Raw genomic sequence first — 25,679 nt, 5'->3', positions numbered from 1 at the left:
GAAGGAAGCACAGGATCCCTGCTCCCCTTCCCCATCACATCCTGCTGCATCCCCACCGCCCCAGCCCTCTCGCAGGGGATGGAAGCTCTGGAACAGCTTTAAGAGGACCACAAAGGTTTATTGAGTGTATGGGGGGGGGGTCGGAAGTGAGATGCAGCCCCCGCTCAGCTCCGCAGCCCCTCCAGCACTGCCTTGAGCACAGCAGCCACGGCCACAGCCCCCGGGTCGGGCTGCAGCAGCTGCGCCGAGCTGATGTAACTGGCTCTGCCCGCCCCGGCCTCCATGTGCTTGGTGGCCTCTGCTGCAGCCTCCGCGCTCTGCCAGGGATAAACGGGATGGGCCAGGACACCAAAGGGATTCCCGCATCCCATTCCCAAGCCAGCCTGGCGCTGGGATCCCCCCGCACGGTACCTGCACAGCAGTGGTCAGCACTGGCAGCAGTTTGGCACCGGGGCTGCGCAGGGGGTGCAGAGCTTGTGCTGCAGCACACAGAGAGTCCAACTGGAGAGATGGGGAAGGGGCTGAGAGCTGGCTGGGAGCACTCTGGATTGTGGCTCTGCCCCACATGGAGTCATGGAATGGGTTGGGAAGGGAGCTTAAAGCTCATCCAGCTCCAACTGCTACCACGGGCAGGGACCCCTTCCACTAGAGCAGCTTGCTCCAAGCCCCTGTGTCCAACCTGGCCTTGAACACTGCCAGGGATGGGGCAGCCACAGCTTCTCTGGGCACCCTGTGCCAGCGCCTCAGCACCCTCCCAGGGAGGAGCTTCTGCCTAAGAGCTCATCTCAGTCTCCCCTCGGGCAGGTTCAAGCCATTCCCCTTGGCCTGTCCCTACAGGCCCTTGTCCCAAGCCCCTCTCCAGGTTTCCTGCAGCCCCTTTAGGCACTGGAGCTGCTCTCAGGTCTCCCCTTCAGGAGCCTTCTCTTGTCCAGGCTGCCCCAGCCCAGCTCTCTCAGCCTGGCTCCAGAGCAGAGCTGCTCCAGCCCTCACAGCATCCCCATGGCCTTGCTCCAAGAGCTCCACATCCCTCTTGTGTTGGGGACCCCACAACTCCAAGTGCATCCCCCAGGACACCAGCACTCACCATTGTCCTGTCCCCTGGAGCAGCACCTCCGTACCTGGGGGGGATGCAGGAGGGGCTTAGTGGGACCCTGCAGAAGGTCTGGGGGTCCCGCGGGGGTCCCACGGCCCTGCTCGCTCACCTCCGCATGGCTTCAATGCCCGCATCCATGGCATCAGCCCACGCTGGGAGCTCAGCGCTGCGGAGCAGGGGCTGGGCAGCCGCCGTCAGGAAGAGCCCATAGAGCTGTGGGACACTGGGGGTGAGGGCCCAGCCGGTGTCACAGCAGGGGTGAGGTCCCCTTCTCCCCCCCTCCCCTGCACTCACCACGCCGGAGGAGCCCCCCATCTTCTCCAGCAGGAGGTCAGCCAGGGCCGAGAGGAGCTGGGCTGGGGCTGCTGGGGGGGGCCGGGCACGTACCCACTCCTGGATGGCTGCAGGGATGAGATGGGAAGAGGCTGGGAGGGATGGAGCCCTTGGATCTGTGTGGGGTGACCCCTGGGTGATGGGGACAAGCAGGGAGACCCCCCCAATGCTTGGGGCAGCTGACACAGGGTTCCTAGAGGGGATTTGGACAAGGGCCTGTAGGGACAGGCCAAGGGGAATGGCTTTAACCTGCCCGAGGGGAGACTGAGATGAGCTCTTAGGCAGAAGCTCTTCCCTGGGAGGGTGCTGAGGCGCTGGCACAGGGTGCCCAGAGAAGCTGTGGCTGCCCCATCCCTGGCAGTGTTCAAGGCCAGGTTGGACACAGGGGCTTGGAGCAAGCTGCTCTAGTGAGCTTTAAGCTCCCTTCCAGCCCAAACCATTCCATGACTCCATGCACTCGCAGCCCAGAAAGCAACCGTATCCTGGGCTGCATCAAGAGGAGCGTGACCAGCAGGTCGAAGGAGGTGATCCTGCCCCTCTGCTCTGCTCTCGTGAGACCTCACTTGGAGCATTGTGTGCAGTTCTGGTGTCCTCAACATCAAAAGGACATGGAACTGTTGGAACAAGTCCAGAGGAGGCCACGAGGATGATCAGGGGCTGGAGCACCTCCTGTATAGAGACAGGCTGAGAAAGTTGGGGCTGTTCAGCCTGGAGAAGAGAAGGCTGCGTGGAGACCTCAGAGCAGCTTCCAGTATCTGAAGGGGGCTACAAGGATGCTGGGGAGGGACTCTTCATCAGGGACTGTAGTGATAGGACAAGGGGTAACGGGTTCAAACTGAAACAGGGGAAGTTTAGATTGGATCTAAGGAAGAAATTCTTTACTGAGAGGGTGGTGAGGCACTGGAATGGGTTGCCCAGGGAGGTTGTGAATGCTCCATCCCTGGCAGTGTTCAAGGCCAGGTTGGATGAGGCCTTGGGTGCCATGGTTTAGTGTGAGGTGTCCCTGCCCATGGCGGGGGGGTTGGAACTGGATGACCTCAAGGTCCTTTCCAACCCGAACTATTCTATGATTCTATGATTGAGGTACCCAGGCCCCTGGGAAGGGAGAACCCAACAGCTCAGGGTTCCCTGCTCCCCAGAAAGGGATGTCCCAGGGAAGACCCCGCTCCCCATAACTCCCTGCCCCACATCCCCCAGCACCCACCTCGAGCAGCCCGAGCGTGCGTGTGGCCACAGTCCCCATCTCCTGCCTGACGGTCCAGCTCGTTGAGCCTGTCCTGCATGCCGAGCAGGGTGCTGCACACCAGCTCCAGCACCCTCTGCACCCGCGCTGCACCGGGCCCTGCAAGGAGGACGCATCGCCCTGCTCATCCCTGTGTGGATACAGGGAAACCAAGGCACGGCGAGCTGATGGTTCCAAAGGGATTCAAGCTCCCTGGTGCTGCCCCACCTGAGCTGGTCTCATGCTGCGTGGTCCCTGCTCCCTCCTTTGGTGCTGGCAGCTCCTGCCTCTGGCTCGTTGCAGGCGCCGTGGCCAGGTTGGGCCACGCCGTGGCCGTGGTCTTGGCATCTGCAGAGGCAGGAGGTGAGTGCTGGCCCCCCAGGACAACACCGGATCCGCAGCAGCCACCCCATGGGTCCTGAGCATCCCCATCCCCTGGGGCCAGCCCCAGCAGCAGGCACTCACCAATGAGCCCCACCAGCTCCTCCTGCACCAGCATGAGGGTGAGGGACACCCCGGCCATCTCCAGCGCCGTCATGAAGGAGCCCACCAGCGCCCTGGCGATGCTGATCCCTCGTCTCTCTGCGGCCATGGAGGGAGGTCCATGAGCAGCAGGAGCAGGAGCAGAGCAAGGGGATGGAGCCCCCGGCACTCACCCAGGCAGCGCACAGCAGCCCCGGCCACGATGCCCAGCTCCAGGCAGGACAAACCACCCAGGTTGTTGACCACCAGCACCACAGAGGCTCCTGCAGGGGAGGAGCAGAATGAGACCCCTGTCCATGGGGTCTGGGGGGGGGGGTTGGAGGGTGAAGGGGGGCTCACCAGGGCTCAGGGGGAGGTGGGAGGCATTGGAGGGGTCTGTCATGTGGGCCAGCATCATCTCCACCGCCTCATCTGCTGTCAGCATCTAGGGGGGATAACGGGGGGACAATGGGGGGACATTGAGGGAAGAGTGGGGGGGGTCTGGGGAGCATTGGGGGGGGACCCAACAGGACCCCGCTCACCTTCATCCTGCGCACTCCTGCCTCGCCGTGGATCCCTGCGGGGATAGGGCAGCATCAGCCCATGCTGCGGCCTCCTCCAGCACCAAGGGCTGCCTGTCCCATGGGGAACGGGGGGCAGTGGGACAGAGAGGGGGGGACACGGGGGCAGGTCCTCACCCAGGCCCAGCTCCATCTCATCAGCAGCCAGCTGGAAAGTGGGTTTGGAGCCGGGAACGCTGCATGGGGACAGGCTGAGCCCCAGGGTACCTGCGTGGGGAGGGATGTGACAGGTTACGTGGGGCTGAGGGGGGGCTCTGGTCTGCCAGGGATGAGGCTCAGCATCCCCCTAAGGAGCACCAAAGGGTCCCCGGCACCTACCCAAGCCTTTGGCAGCTGCTGACACCTTCTCCACGATCTCATCCAAGCTCGCTCCTGCCTCAGCCAGAGCTCCTGCCACCTGCAAAGAGCACAATGGGTGAGGACCGCCCCCCCCTCCACCCCTCCGTATCCCACATTCCCATTGGATCCTGGCCACCAGCAGCACCTTATGGATGAGGACGGTGCCGCAGAGCCCGCGGCGCCCGGCTTTCTTCAGCGTGGCGAAGGCGCTGTCGTCCCCCACCACCACCATGCGCACGTCGGCCCCCTCTGCCCGCGCCCGCTCCAGCGCCAGCCCGAAGTTGAGCCGGTCCCCGGTGTAGTTCTTCACGATGAGGAGGGTCCCGGCTGCGGGGGGACACGGGATGGGATGGGGGGGGATGAAGCCAGGATGCGCAGGATGGGCTCAGTGAGCTGGAGATGGGCATCGTGGCCATGCGGGTGCTTGGGGCGGCCGAGGGGGGTGCTGAGGGCAATGGGGCAGGGGTTATGGGGACGGGGTAGCCCAGGGAGTGGGGTCTCCATTGGGACCTCCCTTCTTGGGAAGAGGGGAACCATGAGCTCAGGTGTTTCTTTCTAGGGTCTCCATACCCGTCAATCATGGAATTATGGAACCATGGAATTATGGAATCATGGAACCATGGAATTATGGAATCATGGAATTATGGAACCATGGAATCATGGAATTATGGAACCATGGAATCATGGAACCATGGAATTATGGAATCATGGAACCATGGAACCATGGAATTATGGAATCATGGAATCATGGAACCATGGAACCATGGAATTATGGAATCATGGAATTATGGAACCATGGAATCATGGAATTATGGAACCATGGAATCATGGAACCATGGAATTATGGAATCATGGAACCATGGAATAAGGAACCATGGAATTATGGAATCATGGAATCACGGAATTATGGAACCATGGAATCATGGAATTATGGAACCATGGAATCATGGAACCATGGAATTATGGAATCATGGAATTATGGAACCATGGAATCATGGAATTATGGAACCATGGAATCATGGAGTTATGGAACCATGGAACCACGGAATCATGGACTGGTTTGGGTTGGAAGCTTATCCCTACCTGCCCCAGCCTGTGTCACTGCCCGGATGGCCGCCAGGATGCTGCCCACAGCCGGAGAGGTGAAGACGGCTCCAGCCACCACACCAGTGAGCATCCCCTTCCCGATGTACCCTATGGAACGGGACAGGGAGCTCAGAGCCGTGCCGGGGGATGCCGGATGGTGGTGGTGAGGCACTTACCTGCATGGGCGGGCTCGTGGCCGGAGCCCCCCCCGGAAAGCAGAGCCACCCGGCCCCGGATGGCCACCAGGTCAGCTCTTAGGGCCACCCGGTGTCCCTGCAGCAGCTGCAGCCCCGGGTTAGAGGCCACCAGCCCGGCCAGAGCATCGTCAGCACAGCCCGACACCGAGTTCACCAGCTTCTTGGGGACCTGGGGGCACAAAGGGGTGGCTCAAAAGGGTGACACGGGGACCCCATAGCGGTGTAAAGGGGTTGGGGGCTCACCTCCATAGGGCAGCGTGGTGGTGGTGGTGATGGATCCCTTGCAGCTGCAGCTCAGAGTCCAAGGGGCTGAGGCAGGGCAAGGTCCACTGCCGGCGGGGAAACGGGATACGGTGGCACGGGGACAGCGCCTGATCGGGGAGATGGGCTCAGCGTGGTCCTGAATGGGGATAACCTCCGGGATGGGGCAGGATCGGGATGGGGATAACCCCTAAAGCAGGGACCTCAAGCGGGGGTACAGGGAGAGGATGGGGAGGAACGAGTCCTACAGCAGGGACCCTCTTATGGGGAGGGGAACGGGGATGGGAGCATCCCCAAAGCAGGGACCCCCTCATGGGGATGGGGACCTGGGGACCAGGGTGGGAGCATCCCCACGGCAAGGACCCCATCCTGGGCAGGGGGACAAGTCCTACAGCAGGCACCTCCTCATGAGGTTGCTGGGAGAACCCCACCCCAAAGCAGGGACCCCATCATGGGGTGGAGGGGAGCAGGATGGGAGCACCCACCCAACGCAGGGACCCCCGTCATGGGGATGGGGACCTGGTGAGCAGGGTGGGAGCATCCCCACAGCAGGGACCCCATCCTGGGTTGGGGACCAAGGTACGAGTAAGCCCCCCCCCCCCAAATAGGGACCCATGAATGGGGCTGGGGGGACCAGGACGAGAGCACCCCCAAAGCAGGGACCCCATCATGGGGTAGGGGAGGACCATGATGGACCCCCCCCCCCCAAAGTTGCCCACTCCTGTGTTAGAGGGGAGCATCCCCAAGCAGGGCCCCCCTCCTGGGGCAGAAAGGAAGGGGGGGCACTATCCCTTGGGAAGAGGGATCCAGGGTGGATGCACCCCCAAGCACATGGATCCATCCCATATGGATCCATCCCCACCGGAGCTCAGCCCGGCGCCACCTCGCGTCTCGTCTGCTCCTCGGGGTCCTCCAAGCGGCCTAGAGCGGCCCCGCGCGCCTCACTTCCGCTGACGTCAGGGCGGCGGGCGGAAGCGGCGGAGAGGCCGCGCCAGGCCCCGCTCCCGGTGCGCGGCCCCGCTCCTGCGCCCCGGTTCCAGCCCCGGTTCCAGGCCCGGCCCTCCCGAGCCCCCCCCCCCGTCCGCCACCATGTCCTACAACTACGTGGTGACGGCGCAGAAGCCGACGGCCGTCAACGGCTGCGTCACCGGTATCGCCGGGGGTCCCGGCCTAACGGTCGAGGAGGCGGGGCCTGTGTGGCTGTGGGGCCTATGGGGAGGGAAAAGGGGGTGTGGGATCGGGGGGGAGCACGGAAGGGGCTGGAGGGCATTGGGGTTCATAGGGGTCAATGGGGCACCATTGGGGGGATGGAGGGGGCTGAGGCCGTGGGGGGAGGTGGGGTATTGGAGGCGTCTATGGGGCACTTGGGGAGTCTGTGGGGCACTGGAGAAGATGTGGGGCATTGTGTGGTGGGGAAGTGGGGCACTGAGGTGGCATTGGAGGTCTGTGAGGCATTGGGTGGGTTGTGAGGCACGGGAAGAGCTGTGGGGTATGGTGGAGTGGGGGGAAATGGGGCACTGGGGAGCTGTGGGGCACTGGATGGGGGACTCAGGGGTTTCCCTGAGGTCCATGAGGGGCTGTGAGTGCACTGTGGTGCCATGGGGGGGCTGTGGGTGCACTGAGGACCCTGGGGTCTGTGAGCGTGTTGAGCACTGCGGGTAGCAGGGGGGAGGACTTAGTTTGTAGGGGTTCTGTGGGGCACTGAGGAAGGTGGGGGTGTTGTGAGTGTCCTGACGGGGCTGTGGGGCACTGAGGGCTTGTGCAGCTTTGTGGGGGTGATGGGGGGCACTGGGGTCATGCTGAGGGTCCTGCGGGTTGAGGTTCCTCAGAGCTGAGTGGGGTTTTGGGTGTGGGGTGAAGTGGGGTTAATGGGGGGGGGGGGTGATGGCTGTCTCTGGGTGTTGTCTTGCTGTGAGGTGCTGCAAAGGGGAGACCTTAGGGCAGCTCCAGTGCCTAGAGAGGCTGCAGGAAACCTGGAGAGGGGCTTTGGACAAGGGCCTGTAGGGACAGGCCAAGGGGAATGTGCTCTGGAGAGGGGGTACAGTGGAAAGAGCCCTGGGAATGAGGCTCCTGGGGGGAAAACAAGAAGTCAGAGCCCAGGGAATGGGGTTCCTGAGGGAGCTGGGACTTGCGGGAGGAAGAAGCTGGGGTTTTGGGATGCTGTGGCTGGGGGTTATGGAGCAGACTCCCCCGGCTGTTCAATGTGACCACCCCACGTTGTCCCCTTGTCACTTCTCTGTGCCTCACCCGTGGTTTCTCCTCTCTGTTTTCCAGGACACTTCACCTCAGCAGAGGATTTGAACCTGCTCATTGCCAAGAACACGCGGCTGGAGATCTATGTGGTGACAGCAGAGGGGCTGAGGCCCGTCAAGGAGGTGGGGATGTATGGCAAGATAGCAGTGATGGAGCTCTTCCGCCCCAAGGTGGGTGTGCTGTGGGGACAGGGACCTTGCCATGGGGAGGAGGGTCCCAGGGACACTGGTGCCGCTGGCTCTGACACCCTCCTCAAGGCTCATCACTGCTCTGCTTTGGCAGGGGGAGAGCAAGGACTTGTTGTTCATCCTGACAGCCAAGTACAATGCCTGCATCCTGGAGTACAAGCAGAACGGAGACAACATTGATATCATAACCCGTGCTCATGGCAATGTGCAGGTGAGTGGAGGTGAAGAGCCTGGAAGGCATCAATTCCTGTCTTTTGGGGTTTGCTCTTCTTAACTCCTGATCATGGAGTTATGGGGGTCCAGCTCTGGGGCAGCAGCACAAGAGGGACCTGGAGCTGTTGGAGCGAGGCCAGGGGAGGCCATGGGGATGCTGCGAGGGCTGGAGCAGCTCTGCTCTGGAGCCAGGCTGAGAGAGCTGGGCTGGGGCAGCCTGGAGAAGAGAAGGCTCCTGAAGGGGAGACCTGAGAGCAGCTCCAGTGCCTAAAGGGGCTGCAGGAAACCTGGAGAGGGGCTTGGGACAAGGGCCTGTAGGGACAGGCCAAGGGGAATGGCTTTAACCTGCCCGAGGGGAGACTGAGCTGAGCTCTTAGGCAGAAGCTCTTCCCTGTGAGGGTGCTGAGGCGCTGGCCCAGGGTGCCCAGAGAAGCTGTGGCTGCCCCATCCCTGGCAGTGTTCAAGGCCAGGTTGGACACAGGGGCTTGGAGCAAGCTGCTCCAGTGGAAGGGGTCCCTGCCCGTGGCAGGGGTTGGAGCTGGATGAGCTTTAAGCTTCCTTCCAGCACAAACCATTCCATGATCTTCTGCCTGCCTCTGGCTCTGGTTCACCCACTGCTGCTGGTATTGCAGAGGTTCCTGCCTGCAGTGGGTCACCTCATGTCAGGGACTGAGACTGCAACTGTGTTCATGGGGTAGTTTGCAGAACCCCAGAATCCCAGACTGGTTTGGGTTGGAAGACACATTTAAAGCTCATCCAGTTCCAAGCCCCTGCCATAAGCAGGAGCATCTTCAGCTGGATCAGGTTACTCAGAGCCCTGTCCACCATGACCTTGAATGTTTTAGTAGATGAGGCACCTATCACCTCTCTGGGCAGGCTGTGCCAGTGCCTCAGCACCAGAATAATGAGGTTCATTTGAGATACTCCTCCCATAAAGAGAATTAATGCTCAAAACTCAGCCTAAGGCGGAATTTTCCCTGGGAAATGGCTTCTTTGGTATTTCATGGCTGGTTTGTACACACTGCACACCAGAACCATGACTGTTGGAGTTAATCCTCCCACCACAACCATACAGCATCATTGTGTGTGTTCTCCATTATTCTGTTTCATGTGGATTAAAATGACCCTTCTGAGCAGGTCACAATTCCATATGGATCCTTAGCTTTCTGTTAGTCAGTAGCCAAATGCTTTCCATCACTTGTCAAGCCAAAATATCTTCCATCTGTTTCCAAGCACTGAGCTTCTGCTGATCGACTCTTGCTGAAGCTGAGCAGAGGGTTATGGGCAGGAGATGTAGGTGGACATGTCCCATCAGCAGCATGTCAGTGTGTTTGGGGAGAAGTCCTTAATCTTCTTATGGCACAGTTCTGCTTTGTGACATATGGAGATGCTGATACCAGCCCCTACGGAGTAACAGTGAGGGGCCTGTGGAGGCTGATAATGGCGTGTCCTGGTTATCAGGAGGGTGATTTTTGGTCGTGGGTATCAAAGCGTTTCACAGCAGTGACGGGCATCACTTGCCATCAGCTCTAGGAAGGCAATGGAGTCTCTGAGGTCATTCAGTAGAGAGCTGGGATTGGAAAACCAGTCACAGGTTCTGCTCGTGGAGTGCCTGGTTCCTGGGAAAGAGCAAGTTCCTGCTACAGGAGCTCTGATGGGAACGTGTGGAGACTTCAGAGCAGCTTCCAGTGTCTGAAGGGAGCTACAAGGATGGTGCAGAGGGACTCTTCGTCAGGGACGGGAGTGACAGGACAAGGGGTGATGGGTTCAGGCTGAAACAGGGGAAGTGCAGGTTGGAGATAAGGCAGAAGCTCTTCCCTGTGAGGGTGCTGAGGCGCTGGCACAGGGTGCCCAGAGAAGCTGTGGCTGCCCCATCCCTGGCAGTGCTCAAGGCCAGGTTGGACACAGGGGCTTGGAGCAAGCTGCTCCAGTGGAAGGGGTCCCTGCCTGTGGCAGGGGTTGGAACTGGATGATCTGAAGGTGCTTTCCAACCCAACCCCTTCCATGACCTGCTGCTTGAGGCAGGAGGTGCCTCAATTGCCTTTGGTGCCACCTATTTAAACACCTGGGAGGTGTGCGGGGAGTTGTTCCTCAGCTGAGGGGTGGCAGCTCTTGTACCTGCTCTTCTCGAGTCCCACATAGGGATCTCCTCTCTAACCTCTCTTTCTCTATCCCCTCTCCATGGCTCCCTGGCTCAGGACCGCATCGGCCGCCCCTCGGAGACCGGCATCATCGGCATCATTGACCCCGAGTGCCGCATGATCGGCCTGAGGCTCTATGATGGCCTCTTCAAGGTCATCCCCCTGGACAGGGAGAACAAGGAATTAAAGGCTTTTAACATCCGCCTGGAAGAGCTCCAAGTCATCGATGTGAAGTTCCTCTATGGCTGTCAGGCTCCAACCATCTGCTTTGTCTACCAGGTACCTTGATTTCAATGGGCAGAGGCACCAGCCAAGGGCTTCCAAAGGGCTTGGAGCAGTAGAAGTGTCCTGGAGCTACCAGCAGGCAGTGCTTTGGGTGGAGCAAGAGGTGGTTCTGCCCTCCTGCAGGCTTGTTGTGGAGCTAAGGAAGGTCCATTTTCCTCTCTGCTGCTTTTTTCCCTTCCTGGGAGAGAGGAAAGAACACTCCCATAGGAAAGCTGAGGAGCTGGTGCTTCAGATGGGACCATTTCCTTGTTAAACATTGGATGCATGGATCTTCCCAGCAAATGCTGAGCACAGTTAGAACCAGGGTCACTTGTTTCCTACAAGCATTGCAGTGAGACCTGAGCCTTTCCCTTAAAAAAGAAGGGAATGTCTTGTGTGGCCACTCAGGAGTGTAAAGAGGGGCCATCACCTCTCCTCTTGCCTGGGCCCTCACAGAGGCAGTGTTTGTAGGCCCTTCTCCTGCTTACTTTGACCTAAAGAGCCTTTGCTGTGCTGACTGAGCAAGGGATTATCTTTGCTGTGTCAAATTCCAGCCCAGCCTGGGCTTAGCTGGAAGTTCCTGCTGCAGCAGCACATGGGATCTGCCGTGAGCTTAGTTCTGCTTCGGGGTGGCAAACTCCTACCCTAAGAGCTTCTGTGTGACAACAGAGACTTGGTTATTCCCTATCTGGGTGCTGTGGGACCCCCCTCAAGCAGTTACTGAGTTACATGGGGAAGAAACCTCTTTGTCACCATGGGCTTGAGAGAGCAGCTCCAGGTCAGGGCAGTTCTCCTTTGCCCTGTGGTAACTGAGTGCTCAAGAGCATTGAAAAGAGGAGCTTGGTGACCCCATGTAGTCAGCAAGTAAAGTCTGAAGCTGTGAACATGCCAGATCTCCACATAAACCAGCAGATCTGTTAATGAATCACTCATTCTAAGCATGTATGACACAAAGGAAGAGTAAATTAATAGCTTGCTCCATGGCTAACCCTTAATCCAGGTTTTCTCCTCGCAGCAGGAGCGAGGTGGAAGCTGTGCCTGACTCATTCAGCCTTACATAAAGCTCTGGCTTTGTTTTAGGCCCTGGGATGTCTGAATTGTGTGTGTGTGTGTGTGTGTGTGTGGAGAGGGGGATGTTTCCAAGCTGCTGCTTGGATTCCTTCTCCATTTATCAATCAGTATCATAGGATTTGGACCGAAGAGAGTAACAGGGAGAGGATGTTTGTGTCGTTCTGCAACCGGAGGAAGGTGCCGCAAAAAAGGGGAAGTTGATAAAAATAGATGCAGAAAAAGGCTCGAGAGCTGCTGGGAGGTGGAGCGAAAAGGTGCAGAAGTGGTTAAGGTTTCCTGAATGCCTCCTCTGCCCTTTTCACAGCCCCACTTCAGCTTTCTCCTCCCCACAGAGCTGTTTCTCCTTCCGCTTCCCCTTCTCCATCAGCCTGTGCTGCTCTTTGCATCCCTCAGGCTCTGGAGCATCATCAGTGAGGTTGTTTCATAGCATCTCAGGCTGGTTTGGGTTGGAAGGGACCTTAAAGCTCCTCCAGTTCCAACCCCTGCCACAGGCAGGGACACCTCCCACTAGAGCAGCTTGCTCCAAGCCCCTGTGTCCAACCTGGCCTTGAACACTGCCAGGGATGGGGCATTTGCCAGGATCTCAGATCTGGAAGGTGGTGGCATAACAAATGAAGAGGTGAACTCTCTTTATAACCTCTTTTGTGAGCAGCATCACTAAAGAAACCTGATTCCCTCTGATTTAGAGTTTTGTCTTAGCATCTTAGACATGAAATGGGTCAGAGGATTACGTTCAAAGCCCTCTCTGTGCTTTGGGTGCTCATATATCTTCTCCTCATAGGGGCTACTAAGTGCCTGTTAGCACAGACCACCTTTCCCATAGTGGGTTGTTGATTTGGGGGGCCTCTTCTCCACCCACCGCACAGTGAAGCCCACATAGAATTGCTGCCTTGGCGACCTTTCCGCACATCAGGTTTGGTTGAAATCACCCACTGGGCTTGGAATACTGGAATGGCAGAGCCTTCAGAGGGGTTATTCATCAAGCAGGTTATGCTTCCTCAGGAGATGAGGCTGAAAGGCCTGAGGAGCATCAAATGGGAGCTCAGTGGCATCTGCATTGCTACAGCAGAGCTCAGTTGAAGCTGGAGGTGGTGCTGATAGTGTAGTGCCACTTGCGCCCAGCTGAATCCAAATCCTAGCAAAATCACTTGTCTGAACACACAAGAAGCAGTTTTCAGTCTCTTTTTGGCCCAGGGATTTATTCAGAGGTTGTCCTACACCAGGATAAAGTGAAGGAGAACACTGGGGGTGTGTTCGGACACGTGTGTGGTTCGTGGGAGAATGAAGAGGAGGTGGACAAGGTGGGAAGCCTCAGGATGGGGCTCTTGCAGGAGATGAGGTGGAGCCTCCTCGCCTCACAGGTTGGAGTCTCAATGCACCCGAGGCTGTGGCCATTGCACATCATCACCCATGGCTTCTCTTTCAGGACCCTCAGGGTCGCCACGTGAAGACGTACGAGGTGTCCCTGCGTGAGAAGGAGTTCAACAAAGGGCCCTGGAAACAGGAGAATGTGGAAGCTGAAGCCTCCATGGTCATTGCAGGTTGGTTCTGCTCCGTAGAGGATCTTCCCTCCTGTTTGTTCCTCAAGGCTGAACACCTCAGCCGTGCTGCAGAGGTTCTCCAATGAGCCCTTTATCTTCTCCCCTGCACAGTGCCAGAGCCTTTTGGAGGCGCCATCATCATTGGGCAGGAGTCCATCACCTACCACAACGGAGACAAATACCTGGCTATAGCTCCACCTATCATCAAGGTGAGTGCCTGCTGAGATCCAGAAATGCATCCCATGTAATTCCTCCTTTCTCAGGCATCTCTTAGAGTCCTGGCAGGGTATTGGGCTGCTTGGAGTCATGAATTCAGCTGCTCTTGTCTCCAGGTCTGGTCATTCACTCCCAGACTGGGTTTGGTGAGTGTGCTTCACACTATGCCTGGTCTGTGGTTTTGGGGGCTGAGGGACGTGTGATCCTTGTATTGGTGGCTCTACCTCTGTGGAGTGCATAGAAATGGTGCAGTAAGGCTGAAATCATGCCTGGGCCCCAGAGAAAGGGCTTAATCAGGATGTAGAGCATGGTTTGGGCATGGGTCCAGGCCAGAGCCTGCTTTCATTTCAAGCAGGAAAAGATACGAATGAACCCCTTGGAGACCTGAGTCCACCAGTGTGTGGTTGATTGGGGCACTTGTTTAAAGGGAGACAGAGCTTGTGACAGAGGCTGAGCTTGTGGCTTTTGTCAGAGGGATGGACCAGTTCCAACATTGAAAAGGTGCAGGAAGCACAAATGGCACAGCTGAGGTGCCACTTGGGGCTGAAAGAGGCTGGAGCTGGGATCAGAAGCTCCTTTTAAGCTGGGAATAACGATGGGCTAGGAAAGAGGAATAAATCTGGAGTAAAGAAGTCCTAATGTTGTTGCCTGAATGCTACAGGCTCTCAGGCTGCTGCTGGAGCTCTGTGATGGAGATACTGGAGCAGGCAGAGCTTTGACGTGCAGGCAGCGTGCAGGCACATCTGTACTGAGGCCAGTGGGGTGTTTGCGTCCAATAAAGATTGCAAGATGAGGAATTCCTTAAACCAGAACCAAATCTGTTGATAGGAGGCCAGGCAGCATCCACCTGCAGAGCTTGGGGCTGGAGATGCACAAGCTTGGAGCTCTGCAGGTCCCAGATAGCATCCCTGAATCCATGGAAGGAGCAGTGTTTGGAAAACAGGCTCTCTGAGGGCATCTTTCCTGGGTTGTGAACAAGCCAGTGACATGAGAGGGGCTTTGGACAAGGGCCCGTAGGGCCAGGCCAAGGGGAATGGCTTTAACCTGGGAGAGGGGAGACTGAGATGAGCTCTTAGGCAGAAGCTCTTCCCTGGGAGGGTGCTGAGGCGCTGGCCCAGGGTGCCCAGAGAAGCTGTGGCTGCCCCATCCCTGGCAGTGTTCAAGGCCAGGTTGGACACAGGGGCTTGGAGCAAGCTGCTCCAGTGGAAGGGGTCCCTGCCCGTGGCAAGGGGTTGGAGCTGGATGAGCTTGAAGGTCCCTTCCAACCCAAACTATTCCATGATCCTGTGTTTAGTTTAGGAACATGAGATGGTTCCTAGTGCCTGAAATGAGACTATTTGACCACAGGTTGTGGTTGTGTTCGCTGAGGCAGATGGTTGAAGGGTGGATCCAGCTCTCTACACAGGAGAAGTGAGTCTTTGCCATGGTTACAGCCAGCAGCTGGTACATGGTGGATGTGGTCGTTCCCTTCAGGCATGGACAGAGATGGTCCAAGATGCCCCTTTGGGTTCCTAAAAATTCCCTCCTCCTTTACGTGCAGCAAAGTACAATCGTGTGCCACAACCGTGTGGATCCCAATGGATCCCGTTACTTGCTGGGGGACATGGAAGGACGCCTCTTCATGCTGCTCCTGGAGAAGGAGGAACAGATGGATGGCACTGTCACCTTGAAGGACCTGCGTGTGGAACTGCTTGGTGAGGTAGGACCTGGTCACATCGTGTGGCCCTGTCACTTCTCACCATGGGGCTGGGAGGCTCCATAGGATAGAAATGCTCCACGGAAGGCTGTTTTGGAGCCTGAATTGGTGATGTTTCACAGTTGTCCTGGATCTGACTGGAATTTGGTGGGGAATTCCCTATGTGAGCACCTCAAAGTCTACACCATCTTCCCAAGGTTTTGCTTGGTGCTTGTGTGCTATCCCTGGGAGAAGCTTGGACTCTCCATCCTGTGCCCAGGGTCTTCCTACGGGGCTGCACCTCAGATGTGCTGCTCGTGGGGTGTGACAGGATCCTTTTCACACCCGTGATGCTTCATCTGCATCTTCTCACTTCCCAGACATCCATAGCCGAGTGTTTGACCTACCTGGACAACGGAGTTGTGTTCGTTGGCTCTCGCCTTGGGGATTCCCAGCTTGTGAAGGTACAGCAGCTCTGTGTGTGCTCAGACAGGGGTTTGTACACGTTTCTGTTCTTCTGAGGTGTATGTGGATCATTTTTCCTTCCCCTTGTCTGCTCTGAACCCTTTCCATATGGACTTACGCGTCGAAAGCTGACCATTGTGTTAATTCACAGCTCAACGTGGACAGCAACGAGCAGGGCTCCTACGTGGTGGCCATGGAGACCTTCACCAACCTTGGGCCCATTGTTGATATGTGTGTGGTAGACCTGGAAAGACAAGGCCAAGGGCAGGTAATGCTGCTTCTGCTTTGCTTCGCTTGGTGTTGGGGGTGTCTGGGCCAGCCAGATGTACGCACATGGGTTTTCCATGGGAGGAAAAGATCACAAACCATTTCCTGGAGGATCTCAAAGTCTTATCCAGCTGCAGGGATGGTATTGAAGAGTGATACGAGTGGGAAGGCTAATTCTTGGATAACCATCTTTATGAGGCAAGGGTTGTCTGTGTGCAATAGGGAAAGAGCAGCTGTCAAAAGCCATCCTTTGGGAAGTGAAGATGGGTTCCCCATCTCCCTCTGAACCCATTGCTACAGGGAGGAGCGGGGAAGCTTCCCAGGAATGGTGGGTCAAGATCATCTCCTTTTCCTGCAGCTGGTCACATGCTCAGGTGCATTTAAAGAGGGCTCACTGCGGATCATCCGGAATGGCATTGGGATCCATGAACATGCCAGCATTGACCTGCCAGGGATTAAAGGTGTGTGAGCTCCTTAGTGCTGGCACATACAACCCACAGCCTCAGAGGGTCTGGTGGGGACGCATCATGTGCACGGGCTGAGGCTGGGATGTAGGGCAGGTTCTTGCCACCCACCAGCTCTTGGAATACTCCCTGGGAGCCAACTTGTGGCCTCTTTGTTGCAGGATTGTGGCCCCTGAGATCAGATTCTCATCGTGAGACGGACAATACGTTGGTGCTGTCCTTTGTTGGCCAGACCAGGTAAGGTGGGGTTAAGGCTGAGCTGGGCTCTCTCATCTCATTGGAGCATGATCATAGAATAGTTAAGGTAGGGTTGGAAAGGACCTTGAGATCATCCACTTCCAACCCCCTGCCACGGACAGGGACCGCTTCCACTGGAGCAGCTTCCTCCAAGCCCCTGTGTCCAACCTGGGCTTGAACACTGCCAGGGATGGGGCAGCCACAGCTGCTCTGGGCACCCTGTGCCAGCGCCTCACAGGGAAGAGCTGCTTCCTTATCTCCAATCTAAACTTCCCCTGTTTCAGTTTGAACCCATTACCCCTTGTCCTATTGCTCCAGCCCCTGATGAAGAGTTCCTCTCCAGCATCCTTGTAGCCCCCTTCAGACACTGGAAGCTGCTCTGATGTCTCCACGCAGCTTCTCTTCTCCAGGCTGAACACCCCCAATGTTCTCAGCCTGGCTCCATACGGGGGCTGCTCCAGCCCCTGAGCATCCTCGTGGCCTCCTCTGGACTTGCTCCAGCAGCTCCGTGTCCTGATGTTGAGGACACCAGCACTGCACACAGTGCCCCAAAAGGGGTCTCACCAGAGCAGAGGAGAGGGGCAGAATCACTTCCTTCAACCTTTAGTCACCCATATCTAATGATATAACAGGAGTTCTCTTTCTTCCTTAGGGTTCTTATGTTAAATGGAGAGGAGGTAGAAGAGACGGAGCTCACAGGGTTTGTGGATGATCAGCAGACCTTCTTCTGTGGCAATGTGGCACACCAGCAATTGATCCAGGTAATTTCAGTTCTAGGGCAATGCAGGCAAGTCTCTTGTGATGATCTCACATCCCTTATTGATGTTGGGCTAACCTAGACCTGCATTGCTTGTCTGGGGCAGGGTTTGGTGTCCTTCCTTGGGCCAATGTGGGAAGGAAGGTGATGTTCTAGCTCTGAGCAAAGGGGTTCTGTCTCCCCAGATCACCTCTGCCTCTGTGAGACTGGTTAGTCAGGAGCCCAAAGCCCTGGTGAGTGAATGGAAAGAGCCCAATGGCAAGAACATCAGTGTGGCTTCCTGCAACAGTAACCAGGTCGTGGTGGCTGTGGGACGTGCCCTGTATTACCTGGAGATCCGACCCCAGGAGCTCAGGCAGATCAGGTGGGTGCAGGTCTCCCATCCCAACCTGAGGGCTCTCAGCCTCTCCTGTCTGCCTTTGGGCTCAGGACTGACACCTCTGTCTGCTTCCAGCTGCACAGAAATGGAGCATGAAGTTGCCTGCCTGGACATCACCCCTCTGGGGGACAGCAATGGGATGTCCCCGCTGTGTGCAATCGGGCTCTGGACTGACATCTCTGCCCGCATCCTCAAGCTGCCTTCCTTTGAGCTGCTGCACAAAGAGATGCTGGGAGGAGGTAGGAATCATAGAATCACAGAATAGTTAGGGTTGGAAAGGACCTTGAGATCATCCAGTTCCAACCCCCCTGCCATGGGCAGGGACACCCCACACTAAACCATGTCACCCAAGGCCTCATCCAACCTGGCCTTGAACACCGCCAAGGATGGAGCATTCACAACCTCCCTGGGCAACCCATTCCAGTGCCTCACCACCCTCACAGTAAAGAATTTCTTCCTTAGATCCAATCTAAACTTCCCCTGTTTCAGTTTGAACCCGTTACCCCTTGTCCTGTCACTACAGTCCCTGATGAAGAGTCCCTCCCCAGCATCCTTGTAGGCCCCCTTCAGATACTGGAAGCTGCTCTGAGGTCTCCACGCAGCCTTCTCTTCTCCAGGCTGAACAGCCCCAACTTTCTCAGCCTGTCTCCATACAGGAGGTGCTCCAGTCCCTGATCATCCTCGTGGCCTCCTCTGGACTTGTTCCAACAGTTCCATGTCCTTTTGATGTTGAGGACACCAGAACTGCACACAATGCTCCAAGTGAGGTCTCACAAGAGCAGAGCAGAGGGGCAGGATCACCTCCTTCGACCTGCTGGTCACGCTCCTCTTGATGCAGCCCAGGATACGGTTGCTTTCTGGGCTGCGAGCGCACACTGCAGCCGGCTCATGTTCATTTTCTCATCGACCAACAATCTCCTGGGGGTGCTGGAGGTGCTGGGTGGTGGCAGCAGTCACTGTCCTGGAGGAGTCCTGGCTGACATCAGCCTTCCCTTGTGCTCCCTGCAGAAATTATCCCTCGCTCCATCCTGATGACCACCTTTGAGAGCAGCCACTACCTCCTGTGTGCCCTGGGGGATGGAGCTCTCTTCTACTTCGGGCTCAGCCTTGAAACAGGTGAGTGCAGGGCCCAGCACTGAGCTGGCTGCTGGGGAGGGAGGCTGGACTCCTGCCCTCTCATGTGCTTGATGTGTTTTCGTTCATCCTTTGGGAGAGCTCTCTTTCATAGAATCATGGAATGGGTTGGGTTGAAGGAAGCTTAAAGCTCATCCAGTTCCAACCCCAACACCTTCCACTGGAGCAGCTTGCTCCAAGCCCCTGTGTCCAACCTGGCCTTGAACACTGCCAGGGATGGGGCAGCCACAGCTTCTCTGGGCACCCTGTGCCAGCGCCTCAGCACCCTCACAGGGAAGAGCTTCTGCCTAAGAGCTCATCTCAGTCTCCCCTCTGGCAGGTTAAAGCCATTCCCCTTGGCCTGGCCCTCCAGGCCCTTGTCCAAAGCCCCTCTCCAGGTTTCTTTAGGCACTGGAGCTGCTCTAAGGTCTCCCTGGAGCCTTCTTTCTCCAGACTGAACAAGCCCAACTTTTCCTTGTGTTCTCACTATGATAGGGTTGTGCTCAGGCTGTGGGCACTGGGAGTTGGTGGATTTCTCCAGTGAACTATGGAGAAAGGAGATGGATGGATGCTTACATCCGTTCCTTAGCTGCCCTGTGCTGACAGCAGGATGCATTTGCCCACACTCTTTACTTCTCAAGGTGCTGCAGCCCCATTGCACTCTGCTGTGTTCCTCTTATGAGCTCAGCTGTGGCACCCAACACCAAGCTCCTCTCGTGCAGGTTTGCTGAGCGACAGGAAGAAGGTGACCCTTGGCACCCAGCCCACTGTCCTGAGGACCTTCCGCTCTCTGTCCACCACCAATGTGTTTGCCTGCTCTGACCGTCCCACCGTCATCTACAGCAGTAACCACAAGCTGGTCTTCTCCAACGTCAACCTGAAGGAGGTGAACTACATGTGTCCCCTCAACTCGGATGGGTATCCTGACAGGTGAGTCTGCTCCTTGCCTTGTGGGGCATGGGATGGGGAGGGCTGGGTTGCGGAAAGGGATCCAAAGCGCAAGCACTGGCTGGGGGAGATGGGATGGAGCAGCGTGAGGACAAGGACTTGAGGGGTTTGGGTGAGGACAAGCTCCCCATGACCTGGCTTCAGTGTGTGCTTGAGCCCAGGACCCCTCCGTGTGCTGGGCTGCACCCCCAGAGCATGAGCAGCAGCTCTGGGAGGGGATTCTCTGTCTCTGCTGTGCTCTGAGGAGACCTCAGAGCAGCTCCAGTGCCTAAAGGGGCTGCAGGAAACCTGGAGAGGGGCTTTGGACAAGGGCCTGTAGGGCCAGGCCAAGGGGAATGGCTTGAACCTGCCAGAGGGGAGACTGAGATGAGCTCTTAGGCAGAAGCTCTTCCCTGTGAGGGTGCTGAGGCGCTGGCCCAGGGTGCCCAGAGAAGCTGTGGCTGCCCCATCCCTGGCAGTGTTCAAGGCCAGGTTGGACACAGAGGCTTGGAGCAAGCTGCTCCAGTGGAAGGGGTCCCTGCCCTTGGCAGGGGCTGGAGCTGGATGAGCTTTAAGGTCCCTTCCAACCGAAACCAGTCTGGGATTCTCTCCTGGGATCAGCAGTTTTGAGGATGCGGAGGAAAGGGAGGTTCTTGAAATGCCACCTGCGTTTAACAGTTGGACTTGATGATCTTAAAGGTCTTTTCCAACCCAGCTGATCCTATGATTCTATGGTATAAGCACCAATGCTCATGTGTTTTTGTTTCCTCACAGCTTGGCATTGGCTAACAACAGCACCCTGACAATCGGCACCATTGATGAGATCCAGAAGCTGCACATCCGCACCGTTCCCCTCTATGAATCACCCAGGTGAGCTGGAGAAGGAGCCTGGCTTGAAGATCCATGCTCTGCTGTATGGGACAAGCTTGGGGGAAGACTGTTGTTGTTGTGGGCTTGTGCTCAGAGCACTCTGGGCAAGCAAACTGCTCTGTCTCCTGTCTCCAGAGCCTCTGTGCTCTCCTCGCAGTGGCCCTGTCCTGCCTCTCACACAGTTCTCTTTGTCCCGCAGGAAGATCTGCTACCAGGAGGTGTCCCAGTGCTTTGGGGTGCTCTCGAGTCGTATCGAGGTGCAGGATGCCAGTGGAGGCACCACTGCACTCAGACCCAGCGCCAGCACCCAGGTGAGGGAGAGCTGCAGGTCATCCTGAGCTCTGGGCTGGGGGGGTTTCATAGGTCCTCAGGCCAAAATATGATGCAGATCATCCTTGACAGTCTTCTCTTGCAAAGCTCTGAGTGCAAGCTGTCCCTTTGGCAGCCTGAGAGCAGATGGGGTGGTAAGAGATCTCCAAGGGCCCTTTGGCAGCCTCAGCATCCCTGTTGTGTGCGATCACCTTTGGGTGCTGCTCCTTCAGGCTTCCATACAGGCATCTGTTTGGTCTTAAGTGGTTTCCTTCTCTCAGGGATGCAGCACAAGTGGCCTTCAAGGCAGTAGCACTGGTGGAAGCTACAACAGTGTGTAAATTCTTCTGTGGATGCTGTTGCTCAGCTCTCCTCCAGGGAGTGTGTCCCTTTATTCAGGCCCAGGGAGCTCCTTGTGTCACCTTCTCTCCCGTTCCTTTTCCTGGTCTCTGGCTGCCTCAGCCCACGTGGAGCAGCGTGAGGACATGGTGAGGATGTGACTGATTCTGTGTGTCCTAGGCCCTCTCCAGCAGTGTGAGCACCAGCAAGCTGTTCTCCAGCAGCACAGCCCCCCATGAGACATCCTTTGGCGAGGAGGTGGAGGTGCACAACCTGCTCATCATAGATCAGCACACCTTTGAAGGTACCAACCCCAAATGTTGGCTGTACCAGAGCCCAGTTTTCTCATCCGGGACAAGCCCATGAGTGTGGGGCTGAGTTTGGTGATGGGAAGATCTGTGATCTCGCATGTTCCTTCGATCAGAATGTGTTTCCTGGCAGAGTATCAGCCACAGGGCACAGGTTTAAGGCATAGTGGGGTTTGATGGCACAAGGTGGTGGTGGGAAACAGGAGATGGGATCCACCTGGGACATGTCTTAAGTTTTCAGCTGCCTTACCTGGAGGTGCTGCCTACCAGCACCTGGGAGGACTCAGTTATCTTCTGCCTCTCCCTCTCTGCACAGTGCTTCATGCTCACCAGTTCCTACAGAACGAGTATGCCCTCAGCCTGGTCTCCTGCAAGCTTGGCAAGGACCCCAACACCTACTTCATCGTGGGCACTGCCATGGTATATCCCGAGGAGGCAGAGCCCAAGCAGGGCCGCATCGTGGTCTTCCACTACTCCGATGGTAAGAGCGAGGTCTTCTCCTGTGGCCGAGTTCAGCTGCTTGAGATGAGAGCAGAGATGAGCTCCTCAGACCCAAAAGGTCTCATGTGCCAGTAGCAGGTAGGGTTTTACCAAGGGGGTCCTGCTGTCAGCTGCCCATAGACAGGCTCTGTAGGGGCTGTCACTGCTCCCATCTCCTAGAGAAGCCCAGGAATCCGTTGCCAGGATCCTGGGATTCCTTTCTGAGTGTCTACCCCTGCTGTCACATCACTCCTTGCGTTACTTGCCCACACATTCTCTAAGAGAACAGTGTTTGGAGCAGCTCATGTGAATCCCTTTGCCTTGCCACCCTTGGGAATGCAGGGAAGATAACCGTTTGGTGCATGGCTTTATTCCAGGGAAGCTGCAGAGCCTGGCTGAGAAAGAGGTCAAGGGAGCTGTGTATTCCATGGTGGAATTCAATGGGAAGCTCTTAGCCAGCATCAACAGCACGGTAAGGCTCTTGCAAGACCCTGCCTTGTTTTGGGAACACATTTGGATGTCAGTCAGGTCCCTAGTCCGTATGGAGGAGCCTGTCCTGACTGGTGTGGGTGTCCATGCTGGCTCAGAGCACTGTCCCTGCCTTCAGGTGCGCCTCTATGAGTGGACAGCAGAGAAGGAGCTGCGCACGGAGTGCAACCACTACAACAACATCATGGCTCTCTACCTGAAGACCAAAGGGGACTTCATCCTGGTGGGAGATCTCATGAGGTCTGTGCTCCTCCTCGCATACAAGCCCATGGAAGGCAACTTCGAGGAGGTGCGTTTAAGGTGATAGAAGAAGGAATGTGGCTCAGCCCACCTTGCAGCCCTTTGAAAGGCAAAGATCATGGAGACCTCAGAGCAGCTTCCAGTGTCTGAAGGGGGCTACAAGGATGCTGCACTGGGACTCTTCATCAGACACTGGAGTGATAGGACAAGGGGTGATGGGTGCAGGCTGAAACAGGGAAGTTCAGGTTGGAGATAACCTGCTCTAGTGGAAGGTGTCCCTGCCCGTGGCAGGGGGTTGGAACTGGAGGAGCCTTAAGGACCTTTCCAACCCAAACCCTTCTATGATCTAGGGCTGTGCAATGAGAGCAGCATCACCCAGGCATGCTTCCACATAGATCCCTGTGGTTTCTGGAGGGATGGATCTCTGGACTTCCAAGGAACTGGGCAATGTACCAGCAGCCTTGAGAAGAGCATGCTCTGGGTGCATGCTTGCTGCCTGCCAGGGTGAGGAGCTGCCATCTGGAGTGCCTGTTGTCCAGTTGGAAGAGCTCAGTGTGACTGTAGCTGTAGCTCTGTCAGGGGGGGATGGAGCAGGCACTTCATCTGTTAGAGAGGCTTTGGGCTCTTTGGGTTTGCCATGGGAATGCTGTGGCATCATCTGAGCACCATGTGGGCCATCTCCAGAAGGCACTTGGTGCCTTTCCCACTCAGCTGCTTCATCCAGCAGAGAAGCCAGCCCGGATCCTCGCTCTGAATGGTGGTGCTGGGTGGAATGATGATGCTGGATGACAGGAAGAGCCATCTGGGCTCACTGGGTCTCCTCTTGTGCCCTTCCAGATTGCCCGGGACTTCAATCCAAACTGGATGAGTGCTGTGGAGATCCTGGACGATGACAACTTCTTGGGAGCAGAGAATGCTTTCAACTTGTTTGTGTGCCAGAAGGACAGGTGAGCTGCAGGGACCCGGGGACAGGACCTTGTGGTCTCCTCCACATCCCAGTTAGAGGGCAGGGAAGCTGGGAGAGAAGCATATCCAGCTCTGAGGAATGAGGTGGGAGCAGGGGAAGGTCTCAGGTCACCCCAACACAGGCTAACCAGGGTGCTTTGCCTTGCAGTGCGGCCACGACCGATGAGGAACGGCAGCACCTGCAGGAGGTGGGGTTGTCCCACCTGGGAGAGTTTGTCAATGTCTTCTGCCATGGATCTCTGGTCATGCAGAACCTGGGTGAGACCTCCACCCCGACCCAGGGCTCGGTTCTCTTCGGCACAGTCAATGGCATGATTGGTAAGGGTCTCATCCTGAATGGAGGGCAGCAGATCCCATCCGTGCTGCTGAACCTGGGCTGGCTTCCCTCATGTCTCTGTTCTTCTCCATTCCTCACTCATAATCCCTTCAGAAACCTGCTTTTCTCTCTGGATGGCTTCCAGGAGAGGAAGTCCTCTGGGTCTCCTTGAACACTTCCTTATCCCATCTCTCTCAGCCCAATTCCAGTCCCAGCAGCCTGCTGGGATGAGCCCTGATCCTTTACCTCTGCTTTCTCCTTTACAGGCCTGGTGACCTCGCTGTCAGAGAGCTGGTACAACCTCCTCTTGGACATGCAGAACAGGCTGAATAAAGTCATCAAGAGCGTGGGCAAGATTGAGCATTCCTTATATCCTTCCACCATTCCCTCTGGAGCCTGCGCCTGTGGGGTGCTGGAGAGGTTTCTTCCTGTTGGGATGCTCTGGTGGGAGTGGACATCAGCTGCAGAGGGTGGTTGTGAGGTCTTTAGGTGCCGACACAGGGCTTTGTGCTCACAGAGGTGCTAGGGATGGGTCTATCTCGTGGGGTTTGAGGTTCAGTCTGGCTTCATGATGGCCCTGGGATCCTCCTGATGTGGTGTTGGCAGCCTGGGGCATCTCCTGTACTCCTCACCAGGGATGGGCTTATTCCTTCTGGATTGGGCTTTATTCCCTATGGATTTGGCTCCTTGACTGTGGTACCTGGAGATCGTTTCACACCGAGCGCAAGACGGAACCAGCCACTGGGTTCATTGATGGTGACCTGATCGAGAGCTTCCTGGACATCAGCAGGCCCAAGATGCAGGAGGTGGTGGCAAACTTACAGGTGAGATGAGGTTTCTCCCACTTCAATCCTTCACAATCCCACTCAGGAATCCAGGCTGTGCTAAATGAGTAGATCCCAACCGCTCCCTTCCTCCAAGGCGATGATCTGGGAATGTTCTGGAGCTCTTCCTGCTGCCTCCAAGCTCTGACCGCTCCTCTCCTTGCAGATTGATGATGGCAGTGGCATGAAGAGGGAAGCCACCGTAGACGACCTCATAAAGATCGTGGAGGAGCTGACCCGGATCCATTAGCAGGATTTGGGCTCATTCCCAACCGCCTTCCTCCACGGAGAGCAAAGGAATCTTCCCCCCCTGCACCAAACACCAGCCATGGTGGCCCAAGGGGCCACGGGGGAAGGAGGCTCTGGAGAGGATCCAGCTTGTCTGGGGAGTGTTCCTCAGGCCTGAGGATGTTCCATCATCTCCTGCTTGGATTTAGGAATCCTATGGACTCTGCTGACCCGGAACTGGTCGCTGTGCTGGGGCTGATGGGATGCCCTGGCCTGGATTCCCTCTTCACTGCTGTCTTCAGCATCTTCTTTCAGTTTTGCTTTGGATTCTTATGGATTCGTTGGGATTTCTTTGGAAGAGGAAGCGAAGCTGCCTCGGGGGTGAGGGCTGGAGGGGAGGCATCTGGGGTGGGGGAGACACGGAGCAGGAGGAGGAGGATTCCTCTGCATCCGAAGGGCTGAAGCCGAGCAGGGATGCTCCTCTCTGCGCAGGATCTGTGGCTCGCTCCGGGAGGGAAGCTCTGGGAGCAGTTGGTGGTTTCTGAGTTTTACCAAATAAAGTAGT

At 56.8% G+C, this 25,679-nt stretch overlaps 2 protein-coding genes across 2 annotated transcripts; one reads left to right on the top strand and one right to left on the bottom strand.

The window, feature by feature from the left end:
• Positions 1–140: 140 nt before the first annotated feature.
• TKFC (triokinase and FMN cyclase) lies at positions 141–6,525 on the bottom strand. Its single transcript, XM_080617368.1, has 18 exons — positions 6,437–6,525; positions 5,557–5,684; positions 5,293–5,482; positions 5,114–5,224; positions 4,176–4,357; positions 4,010–4,088; positions 3,809–3,898; positions 3,653–3,687; positions 3,471–3,555; positions 3,305–3,394; positions 3,114–3,230; positions 2,877–2,996; positions 2,631–2,768; positions 1,388–1,494; positions 1,203–1,306; positions 1,085–1,118; positions 412–501; positions 141–317 (listed from the first exon to the last, which is right to left on the bottom strand). The coding sequence occupies exons 2-18, from the start codon at positions 5,560–5,562 to the stop codon at positions 165–167; spliced, it is 1,731 nt and encodes a 576-aa protein (XP_080473494.1). The 5' UTR covers positions 5,563–5,684; positions 6,437–6,525; the 3' UTR covers positions 141–164.
• A 10-nt stretch (positions 6,526–6,535) lies between these two features.
• On the top strand, positions 6,536–25,672 carry DDB1 (damage specific DNA binding protein 1). Its single transcript, XM_080617367.1, has 27 exons — positions 6,536–6,724; positions 7,849–7,997; positions 8,110–8,226; positions 10,427–10,648; positions 13,131–13,245; positions 13,357–13,454; positions 15,002–15,160; positions 15,517–15,600; positions 15,753–15,869; positions 16,227–16,329; positions 16,494–16,569; positions 17,222–17,330; positions 17,512–17,690; positions 17,781–17,944; positions 18,714–18,821; positions 19,541–19,748; positions 20,520–20,615; positions 20,815–20,926; positions 21,444–21,567; positions 21,888–22,052; positions 22,429–22,523; positions 22,659–22,829; positions 23,618–23,727; positions 23,895–24,064; positions 24,329–24,431; positions 24,763–24,886; positions 25,053–25,672. Exons 1-27 carry the CDS (start codon positions 6,664–6,666, stop codon positions 25,134–25,136), a joined length of 3,423 nt encoding a protein of 1,140 aa, XP_080473493.1. The 5' UTR covers positions 6,536–6,663; the 3' UTR covers positions 25,137–25,672.
• The last annotated feature ends 7 nt before the right edge of the window (positions 25,673–25,679 follow it).

The sequence above is a fragment of the Psittacula echo genome (assembly GCF_963264785.1).
Source record: "Psittacula echo genome assembly, chromosome: 5".
NCBI lineage: Eukaryota > Metazoa > Chordata > Aves > Psittaciformes > Psittacidae > Psittacula > Psittacula echo.
The sequence above is the reverse complement of the archived record's forward strand: the minus strand, read 5'-3'. Positions and strand labels throughout refer to the sequence as shown.

Bases quoted from the DNA above. Each gene is read 5' to 3' on its own strand.
- DDB1 (XM_080617367.1), top strand. From the start codon at position 6,664: ATGTCCTACAACTACGTGGTGACGGCGCAGAAGCCGACGGCCGTCAAC. The intron at 17,945-18,713 runs GTAGGAATCATA...TGCTCCCTGCAG, and splicing joins CAAAGAGATGCTGGGAGGAG to AAATTATCCCTCGCTCCATC. The intron at 18,822-19,540 runs GTGAGTGCAGGG...CCTCTCGTGCAG, and splicing joins CGGGCTCAGCCTTGAAACAG to GTTTGCTGAGCGACAGGAAG.
- TKFC (XM_080617368.1), bottom strand. The intron at 3,395-3,470 runs GTGAGCCCCCCT...CCTCCCCTGCAG, and splicing joins CCACCTCCCCCTGAGCCCTG to GAGCCTCTGTGGTGCTGGTG. The intron at 318-411 runs GTACCGTGCGGG...TATCCCTGGCAG, and splicing joins TGCTGACCACTGCTGTGCAG to AGCGCGGAGGCTGCAGCAGA.